General features: G+C 37.4%; 1 protein-coding gene across 1 annotated transcript in view; it reads right to left on the bottom strand.

The window, feature by feature from the left end:
• LOC149168859 (condensin complex subunit 2-like) overlaps positions 1-4,926 on the bottom strand; it is a 95,538-nt gene extending 90,612 nt beyond the window's left edge. Inside the window, exons 1-3 of the mRNA XM_089428450.1 lie at positions 4,370-4,926; positions 4,005-4,103; positions 3,764-3,887 (exon numbers count right to left, since the gene is read on the bottom strand). Coding sequence (XP_089284576.1) covers positions 3,764-3,887; positions 4,005-4,103; positions 4,370-4,660 — 514 coding nt within the window. The 5' untranslated portion in view covers positions 4,661-4,926. The remainder of the gene's footprint in view (positions 1-3,763; positions 3,888-4,004; positions 4,104-4,369) is intronic.
• Between the last annotated feature and the right edge of the window lie 6,246 nt (positions 4,927-11,172).

The following is an 11,172-nucleotide window of genomic DNA, read 5'->3' as shown; positions in this document are numbered from 1 at the left end:
ACCCCTAAACCGCCCTCAGTTCCAAAAAACCGTGCGCTTTTTTGCTTGACCGGCGGCCTGTCCATAAACCGGCCGGTTAGCAATAAACCGGCCGGTTTTGACCTAAACCGGCCGGTTTTTACCGGTTAGGTCAATTTTCCGGGCAAATGGGGCTTCTAACCAGGTTTTTTCACCGGTTCTGACCAGTGAGCCTCCCAACCGGCCGGTTAGGCCGGTAACCGGTTGGACCGGAACGGTTTTTAAAACTATGGGTAGAAGTACCTCTATCCGGAGACAGATATTTTGACGAATCCAGCAACTAGATGAACAAACCCCACAAGTGACTACGTTGTCCCTAGTATTGTGCAGCGATCGCTACTCCCAGCTCTGCGTTGGAACTGTGTCACCTCCTATAGGAGCTGCGTCGCCCTCCCAGTGAGCCTTCCCGGCTCAAAAATCGATTTGTTGAATTGATGCCCGATCTGCCTCAAAGAAACCCCAGCGCTACATCTAAGTGACTGCGTCAGCTCCTCTAGCCTCTGCGTTGCCCTTCTGGAGTTGCGTTGTCTCTCCCTGGTGTTGCTCTGCCTCTCTGCTATGTATTCTCGGCCTTGGACGAAAGTCCCTCTGCCAAACTGCCCCTCTCTGCACTAGAAGCTCACTCTGAAATTCTCAGCAAACCACGCCCAGAATTTCGATCTAGCTCAAGTGTTGCTCTCTCTGTGTGTGTTCTCCAACTGACCCCAAGCCTTCCTTTATACTTTTCCTATTGAGAAATCAACTGTCGTGATCTAATCTCTAATCAACGACTAAGATTAAATTAGAATTGATCCTCGTCTCTTAGAAGCTTCTCATCCATATTTTCATTAATATTTTAATTTTCCTAAGTTTAGACTTAGGAATCCCATTAAAAATATTAATTATTTTAATAAAATACAATCAGGGGGGAACTTCACCAAACGATTTCTAGGTCTTGGAGATCTCATGTGTTGTAGCCCCTCCACAAAATTTTGGGCTAGAGCACATCCGATGCTACCCAAAAAATAAACATTTACATCATCGATCTATTCACCCATATCATTTGCCTGAGCTTCCTGCAAACATCGTCCCACCAAATCAATCACTTGATTCACAAATCAATAGCAATAAATGATTTGATCCATTATCGATGGACCACAGCTATGAGGAGCTAAAGAGGGGACACCTTCAACCTAGAGGACACACAGGATTTAGACCATAGCACCAAACTATTAATCATGTTTTCACACTCTAGGCCAACATTGAGGAGGCTAAACATTGATCTTCAAAATCCTTATGTTGCTTCATTTACTTTTGAAAGGCATTCAACTCAGTCGCTAGGGAGGCCCTATTTCAGAGACTCAGAGACACTGGCATCTCAAAGGTTCTCATCACAGATATCACACACCTCTATGAATCCATACTTTGCAAACTTTGCACAGCTAATGGAGTTTCAAACTTCATCAAGAGTACCAATGGGATTAAGAAAGGATGCCCTCTTTCCCCTACACTAATATGCAAGTCCTACTAGAAATTCTATTATAGCAACCTTTGCGCTCCCTCTTTCTATTCCACACTATTGTACTTAACAGTCCCTTTGACCTATTCATGGTCATCTTGTTGGATATTAACAAAATTATCTAATCGTATCTTCTCCAAGTCAAGCAATGATAGTCAATGCCTTTTGTAAGCTTCTAGAAAAATCCCAAGAGGTTCGTTTGAGAAGGGATCATTAATACCTTAGTGTTTTGATGTACAAGATCATAACCCGAACTCGTGGCCATTTTGTGTTATAATGTCTACAATCATGGGTAATTCCCCTTAAAGAAATCATGGCAATCTCAAGTGCCACTTATAGTTATATAATGATGTAAAAGAATTCCACATATGGTGCAAAATATATGCAAAATTTTGTAAAACAAAAGATGAGTATAACCTCTATGAATGGTAAAGGTTCCAAAAGCATATGCCTTTATTATGTTATTAATATATTATCTTGTTTCTAAATATATGTTAAGAAAGCACTAACAAGAAGCCAAGATACCTCTTCACTCCATTGCAAAAGAATGGAACTCTTGACCATCATTTAACCAAAAAACACTCAAGTGTCAAACCAAACCAATGACACTCTTCTGTAATATCATTCAAACACACATTTGCTATATCAAACAAACCATTCAAGCAAGATGGATGGCCAACATTTCAAACTTCTAAGTTGTTGCATATGTCATTTGTAAGATAATCTGATGTTATGACGATAGACAATACAAAAGATATTGATGACTTCCCATGCCCATCAAAGTCCAAGCATTCAACAAACATCCCATCATGGTCATAAGCGTCACAGTAAAAAAATGCCTTACGGCATAGTAAAATCTTCAAATATGTTTGCATGTTATTTCAACTATGTTGAACAAGAGCATTTGAGGAGGGAAATGGGCCACAGCTATGATCTTTAGCCCTAAGACCATAAACAACACTTTGAGGTACCATTTATATGCATGAAAAACATGTCAAATGTTCTTTTTTTTTTGGGGGGGGGCTATAATAGCATTTCGTATTTGTGGATTGGAAATGCATTTCTCAAGAAACAACTTGCACTTGTCAAGAAAAACATGTTTCAATTAACCAACAAAAAAGGGGAAAGTTTAAAACAAATTTAAAAATAATATTATCTATAATAAAATGTAAAAAAATAATTTATAAGTAAAGAAGAAAAAGGAGGTTGATTTATTACCCCAAAACTTGATTGTTATAAATTTTAAAATGCATCACACATTTGTGCTATGAGTTGGCTTCAGACCTGGAAGTTGGAGCTTGGACTCTAGAACTTCTTTTGTGTACATCAAACTTGCACTTGGAAGCTGGAGGTTGGATTACCTTAGACTTAACTCCTTTCAGATTTTGGACTTCTTTGCACTGCAAGGTGGAATCATGACAATTCTCGAGATAATGGTGATGATGTGTTGCATTGGGAGGTGTTGCAAATGAATTTATAAGATCTGCTAAAGGCTCTAAGTCTTTCTAGTTCTATTACTGATCCTGGTCAAGGTCGTGACTCCAACTCTTTCACCCCATGATGTCAATTGAGCAGATGGAATCAATAACTTAGTCTGTAAGTGACCTAATTTATCATGTTTGAAGTTTGAACTAGACAGTGAACATTTATGATTTTGATGTAAATGAATATGAACAAAGATGAAAAATACCTGAGAATTTCCATTTCACATAATATACCTTCTCAGCATTTCTCATTTCTGGTAGCAGATAATTTTAGGAATGTGTCCATCAATGAAAAATAAAAACAGACTGGAGTACCTCGAAGAGACACATAGTAAGGAGAAAAAGAGCCTAACTTGGCCCACCCAGATCTTAGAAGCCTGTTGAACCAGATCTAATCTGTCAATTTAAATTTGTATTGAAGATAGAAACAAAAGTCTGTCTACATATGTCTTTTCTTTCGAAAAATGATAATCCAAATCTTCCACAAAGTGAAGTCAAAACTCCTGGGACGTTTAGCTTTGGGAATTCTCATGTAAAGCCTATACAAGAATGCTAAGAATAGAACCTAAGCTAATTGTCGTGAACTCACACCAGTCTATTGCCAGATCACAACTTAACAAAGCATATTAAGCATTATTCATGAAAGTTTATGTATTCTAAAAAATAAAGCATGTTATAAGCACGACCACACGATATAATCTTGCACGCCACATATTTGAATGAGGGATAGTAAAGAAGATTTATAACATAGAAGATGGCAAACCATTATCATTTTGATCTACTGTCCCTGTACGATTGATTCCTCCGAGGACCTTGTATGCTTCTGTGTGCACTGAATCCACTCTCAGTGAGTAAATCTTTACACCGGCTTCCAATGTGCAACTTGCCTGCCAAATTCACGACCCGCCATTTACTTAACAGAATTACATCCAACCAAAGAACAAACAGGCACAAAAAAGGACCACATAAACCGTCGCCTCTTTGAAGACGAAATAAAATCCAACCTTTTGGAAATTGGTCTCTGTGTCGTCATCATCCACTTTGATAATATCACTAAGGTGGTCAATCAGGCTGAGCTCCCAGGTATTCCGCTGATTAATTTTCTGAAAAGAATAAATAGACTATTGTGAGGGAACATAAAGATGGCATTCTTCCCACACAGGAGTTATTTATTTAGGGCTTCAACTGGAATGCTTGTCAGATGAGCTTGTAAAGACGGAAGTTTCTTTTTTACCATTTGTTGTAAACATCAGTTGCTAAAAGGCTTTGCTTCATGGTTTTACATCATTTGACAAAATAAAATAAAATAAATGCTGTACAAGTAAACAACTATGCCAAGTAAGATAAACTAATAAGGTATTGGGGTTACATTTTCGCTGGCTAACTTGATGCAGTTCTGTAGGAGGTCTAAGATCTGATCTTTGTCAAGGAGATCCTCGTCCCGTAATTGGGAAGAAATGGATCTGCCGATGCCTCCTGCGCCACCGTTTCCATCATTTCCAAGCAGAGACTTCTTTCTGTTGGCTGCGGCTCGGACCGCGCGGGCTTGAGCCCGTTCGAACTCGTCATCGTTATTATTCAAGAGAAGAACACGCGCAGGGGACTGCGTCCTCGCTTTCAGAGGCGTTCTGCTCTTTTTCGTTACGTTCATCTTGCCCATCGGCTACTGCTGCTTCTCACCTTCGTCAAATACTGGGGGAGTGAACCGGATGTTTCAGGCTAAAAACCTTTGGTTTATCTATAACCTTTGTATTGGGTGGAACACGAAGTCGTGGGATCGATTAGCGACAGCAGCTATGTTGTTCTGGATAAGCAGAGAGGGTAAAGGAAAAGAAATGAAGGGGCATCCATGAATAAATAAACAAAATGCTCAATCTGAATGGTAGAAGCAGAGGCAAAGCAATGGACCTCAAACAGTATTGACTTCTCTGAGTATAACGCATTCATTTAATTTGTCTGAATTTCAATATAATTTCGCGTCATTTCATTTGAAAGCCGTTTCCAGTTTAAATTCAAATTTCAAACGGGAGAGCGGTTTCGCATATGCCGTATTCCTTCCGCTTCTACGGCTATGGATACCGTGTTGACTTTCGCCATTGAAATCAATATATAATTCAGTTATATTTCTTTAATTTTATTTTCAAATGTGTGCAATTATAAGAGAAGTTAAAAGTTTTTTATTATGAAGTTTACTTTGGCTATAGTAATTTGGTTTATTTTATGATATTTCATATTATAATTTTAATTTGATTTATTTATGATAATTTATATGTATAATTTTAAAGAAATTGCAGTAGTGGAAGGGGCTGAATTTGGTTTATTTTATAATAATTCATATTATAATTTTAATTTTATTTATTTTATGATAATTTATATGTATAATTTTAAAGATATTGCAAAAGTGGGAGGGTTTTTTTTTATGGTTCTAAGAATGATAAAGTGTTTATATGCTCATGGAAACTTAGTTATATGACAAATAATCGAGTATAGATTTATGGTTTTTATGAGGGTTTTTTATTGTCAAAGAAAAGCAAGTGAAAGAGTTCACAATCTTAGGAGACTCGCTCATTTTGCAGCATTTAGATAAAGGTTTAATGGCAAAGGAAAAATATCTAGAAAATATCATGAACAGAACACGAAAAATGGTAAAAGAGATTCCATCAATAACATAGTTTCATGTATTATGGGACCATAACAAAGAAGCAAACAAGTTCGCTAATGATGGATGCAAATTAAAAACAGGAGGATTGTGCATCAATGGCCAAATTAGACCATCAATGATCCCTTAACGGAGTCTACTAACTCAAAAAAAAATTAACTCAATGCAGGTCAACTCATTAGATTAGATTCATAGTCATTAAGGACTTTATTATCAATCAATAGTTTTATGTTTTGTAAATGTTGTGTATCGTTGGGACAATTATGTAAGGTATAGACCTACAAAAACCCCATTTTTGTCACTTTGCAATATGCTCCTTAGGAAAGTTTAGCATTTCTCTCTGATAAGAAAAAAATGATAGAAATTTTGAAGAAATTGATATGTAATTCTTGATCTATTTGCCGCAAGCCAGGTGCGAATTTATAAAATATAAATACTCTTTCTAGATTAAAAAATAAAATAATTCCCCGTTGGGGCTGAGTATCGAGGCTGAGAGCAAGACAAGGGGCATTAATCCCTACACACGCAACACAAGATGAGCAAGAAGGTGAGTAAATGGGCCTTGGGAATGAGCCTAGAGAATGTTCTCAATGCAGAGGTTATTATAAACAATAGGGGAACTAGAGAGGTAGCTAAGGTGGCAAGAACGGAAATGAAATTGCCAGTTCAGGATACCAGGGTCCGCCATAAGGCAAGTATCCTCGGCTTCTACTCTGCTGTCCTTCAAGGGGGGCAGTGTTGGTTCTCAAACCTAGCTACGTTTAGCATTATGAGAGCTCCAAGGTTTCAAGGGGTTCCTATTTTGTGGGATCCTAGTGTGCAACAAGTGAGGATAGGGACGGTGAGGGAATTATGGCTTGAGGCTTGCCTTCATCCATGGAAGGTTCGGTGGGAGCCAATGGCATTGTCATTTTCGCGCTGGAGTGACCTCTCATTGCCCTGGCTATCGTAGGTGACTTATAACACTCCTATTTTCCTGTTGTGGTTTTCTCTATGCTGCATATTCTCTTTTCATGTTGTCTCTGGAGTCCTGGGTAGACTATCCTCTTGCTCACACCAACATTTAGGGTTAGATATCCTAGCTCCCCGGTCAATGAGTTTTCTCCTGGTTAAAGGAATTTTATGGTTAGAAAGTGTAGTTACAGAACTGGTCTCTCAGAGGCCTAAGCGTATCTCGGTTTCAAAGGGGGGGCACCTGTTCCCAAACCCCATGGGCCTCGACACATTGGTGAATAGAACAATAGACCACAGGGCCTTTCAGTGGTAGGCAAGAGGTGCTCCCGCATTTCAACAAGGGAGGAAGTTGTGGAAGTATCGAATGCAGGTTTTGGCTCCTTCATTATGCAACACCAGAGAAGACACCCTAGGCGCGGAGGAGGTAATCAAGGTCAAGGGATTCATGAGAGTTGTGGGGAGTTGGTAGCCCCTCTTAGGGACTCGCCTAGGCGAGTCATTTTGACAACCTTTGACTCCTTAGAGGCGCAAATCCACCTCCTCCAACATTTGGTAGACCGGCTAGCCCAAACACAGAATGAGGACCATGCAAACCTAGTTGGTTTTCTTGATGTTATCTTCCACAACCAGTGATGCATCATTGATCGTCAAGCCACCCTCCAGCGAAATCAGCAACAGCTTAAGGATCATATGAATAATTTTGAGACCTGCATGTCTCATGTGGAATCCCACATCCATGAGGCCTTTCACTGCCCTAGTGCTAATGGTAGAGCTTATGAGGCAAATGCCTCTAATCCTATTCAGTTGTGAAGATGAAAATCAACTTTGTATATTTTTTGAATAGTTTTCATGCATGGTGGGCATTGGATAGAATGAGACCCTATTTTCCCTGTATTCTTTCTGATATGTTTTGCTTGTATTTAAAGGCCAACAAATCCAATCGAAGTGAGGTCATTTTTAGGTTGTAGAAGAACTCCTCACGATGTATCATTTTCCTGATTTAATAGAAAATTATGGACTTACAATAATAATAATAATAATAATAGAGACATTGAACTAAGGTGGAATTTTGATAGATAAAAATAATAGAAACACCCCATAATTTATGTTAGTATGAATGAGATGTTATAAATAATGTGACATAGTATATAAAAGTAAATTCACCATGTGTATATTTATCATGCAATTATTTAACAATTATGTTTATGAGATCCACTGATATTGTAAACATCCTAATTAGTATAACAATCATGGTATCTTAATATTTATGGGTTATTGCACATAAGAGGTCACAACCAATGTAAGATAGTACAAAAGAAGAGAGGAGAATTTAAATTCATAGAAACTATTCTAGGAAACCAAATATAATACATCCAAAATATTTATTAAGTCCATTGTTTATTGCCCCAAGAGATGTGAGACATGTTGTATAGCATAGTTGTTGAGGAAGATATGTAACTTTCATGTTAAACAAATTAACATGACATGTAGATAATTCTACCTAATAAAATATTTTTTTTAAATAATAATTTGATATGAACAAGGTGAGATGTCATGCCACTAGAGCATACTAGTTTCAAACTACACCTTCACTCTTTATATGTTTTAATTATGTTTTATTGTAGTCCAACGGTTAACCAATTATGCCAATTCAAATATATAAAGGACAACAATGGACATAAGTAATATGTATTCAATTAGGAAACCTAACTACCTTAACATTGATTACAAAGTTACAATGTGTTACATACACCAAGCTCACGACTCATACAGGAGTGCACACAACTCATATAGAGTTTTCCCCAAAACAATATGCATGACCTGCCATCTGTCACAACCTGTTGGCTCCCTTCATGCCTTCATGTTATCATGCCTTTCAAACCATGCCAAACCCTTGGCAGAGCAATTCGTCCTTTTGTCTCTTGACTCAAGTGGTCATTCACTCAAATAGTTCATTCCACTCTTTTTATCACACACCTATCTTACCTTGGACTGAACTATGATGTATTTCTCTTGCATGGTTGTGTTATCCTTCAGTTCATTCCATCATTTGTATATATAAGTGATCACTCCCATTCATGGAGTGTTGTATCATTCCACCTTTAGAACAAGCTAACCCACTCAACATTCATATTCTTGACTGGACACGGACCCATGTGCCCCTTATCACATGACCACCTATTCATTTAAGCTAGGGTGGTATCGATCCTCATTGATTACTCACTTTCCCTCAAGGCACTTAGTTGTATCATGTCATGCTCTCCACCATCCACCCAACCTTGTCACAAAGTGAGGTCACCCTGCCCACACACATATCATGCATCCCAAGTCTTGGGCATGGGTTCCTTAGCACATTTATTGGCCTAGGGCATCCAACATGCCTAATATGTCATCCATTTCTCCTATTGAGGGGACTGGGCATGCCACATGCTCAGTCCATTTGTTGATCTATCTTAGGTCATTGCATGTTATGGGGGCATGCAATAGAACTTGGTATCGGGGATCCAACGTCCTCCCCCACCCCAATTCATAGTCCTCCTCTATAGTCGCAATGCAGGCACTCCACGGTACTTGTTCTCCAACTCATGAATCATATGCCCCCATCACCATAGTGCCTTCTGAGACTCCCAACAATCCTCCTCATCTAATTTGTCCTTCCAATGGACAAAATACTCATGTTGTTGGTTCTTGCCAACACCAAAAATCCTATGTGACAAAATCTTCTCAACCTTCAACTTGGGTAGATCGACAATCACCATAGGGGCACATGATGGCTCAACTTAGCTTGGATCATCCATGTTTATCCAACATTGATTGAGTTGACTGATATGAAAGACAAGATGATGAGCCTTTACGTAGCTTCGACTTATACATGACATCGTCAATCCTCTCAAGTACTCTGAAGGAACACTCAAACCTTTGCACCAATGATGGAGCCACCGTGGTTGGTGGCTTGAACTAATCTTTGCATAACCTAACAAAGACCTGACCCCTTGTGTTGAACTCTGCATCACATCTCTCATGATCTATATGTTGATTCATTCTCCCAGTTGAGTCATTCAAATGAACATGATCCATCTCCAACTTATCCTTCCAACTTGTCATGAACCATAAGTGAGGAAATCCTCCTATAATAACCCTACGTCACCAAATGTAGTGTCATGCGTTGTTGTTCATTCATTAACTCAAATGGACTTTAGCTTGTTGTTGAATTATTCTACAAGTTATAACTGAATTGTGTTGCATCCAACATATCCTGTCAATTCGTTTAATCAGCTCATACACAATGTCAAAGTAGTCCTCCAATAATCTTGTAGTTGTTTTAGATGTTCATGTCCAAAGAACTATACCAAGGCATCCATTAATGTCTAATCAACATAATCTTTTTGTATCAACCTCTATGAAGTTAAGGACAATATAATAATGAAATCAGTCTTTTGGCAACCTCTCAAATATAACAGACAAATAGAGAATAGGATGAAACGTATGGAGAATATAAGAAAATAGAATATAAGATGAAGAGTATGTAAATAACACCTTAACATCTGTTAGGATAGGATGTGTACTAAGCAATTGAATTCAACAACAAACCAGATATATTTGGTTTTAGGTACATGAATTTTACTCAAAGGCATATTGAAAAAGGAGGATCATGTTAAATACAATGTAGCAAACATATATATATAAAATAAATATAAATAAATATGATTAAATGAAAAATGTGTCTTTTCAAAAAATCATATCCATTAGTACGAAAAGGAACCTACCTAGTTATTTATAATTGGGGTCCATAATTGTAATATCATCATTCTTCTACATATTTATCATTTAATATATGACTATACATCTATTAAATAATTCTACCTTCAAATACAAAACAATATTGTTTGTTACATTGGTATTACAGCCATTGATCTAGCCAAACTGTAAGTTAGTTTCACCATAACCTTTACTTGTTATTTTGTACAACCATTCTTGTTGTCATAATCAACTATTGATTTTCGTACACTATGACCATTCCTTCAAATCCATACACTATCTGAAACGCCAACTGTAGTCGCCATAATTTCCATTATATTGCCTGTAAATCCTACAATTTGTGTCTCATTCGCCCCCCATACAAAGTTGTTGCTAGACATAACCATTGTTCATACTATCATCGTTTCATACATCTTATGCCATCACAATTCATTGTACAATATGTTGCCACAATTGTCAATTCTCCAATTCAAATTCCATACATGTTAGCACTACATTGTTGCAGCCATTAATTGGGTCCCATATGGTTGTGTCTCCTTCAATATTCTTTTTAAAAGTTTAACCTTGCCATTCACTATCATATTTGTATAGTCGTACAAAGATATCATAAGGTTGCATCTTCCTAAATTTGCTTATTTTTTGGCTTGGAATTTATATAAAAAAAAAAGTCTACTTAGGTAAAAAGTTAATTTACACCTTCATTTATAAAGTCAGATTATTAAAGTGAAAAAATTAAAAACTTTATATAAAGTAAAATTATATTTTAAAATTTTGTCTTTTAAAAAAAAGATATTTAAAGA

The sequence above is a fragment of the Pinus tabuliformis genome, chromosome 4_2 (genome assembly GCF_031772625.1).
Source record: "Pinus tabuliformis cultivar Carrire ecotype Pingquan chromosome 4_2, CPIR1, whole genome shotgun sequence".
Lineage (NCBI taxonomy): Eukaryota > Viridiplantae > Streptophyta > Pinopsida > Pinales > Pinaceae > Pinus > Pinus tabuliformis.
This window is presented reverse-complemented; position numbering and strand designations above follow the sequence as displayed.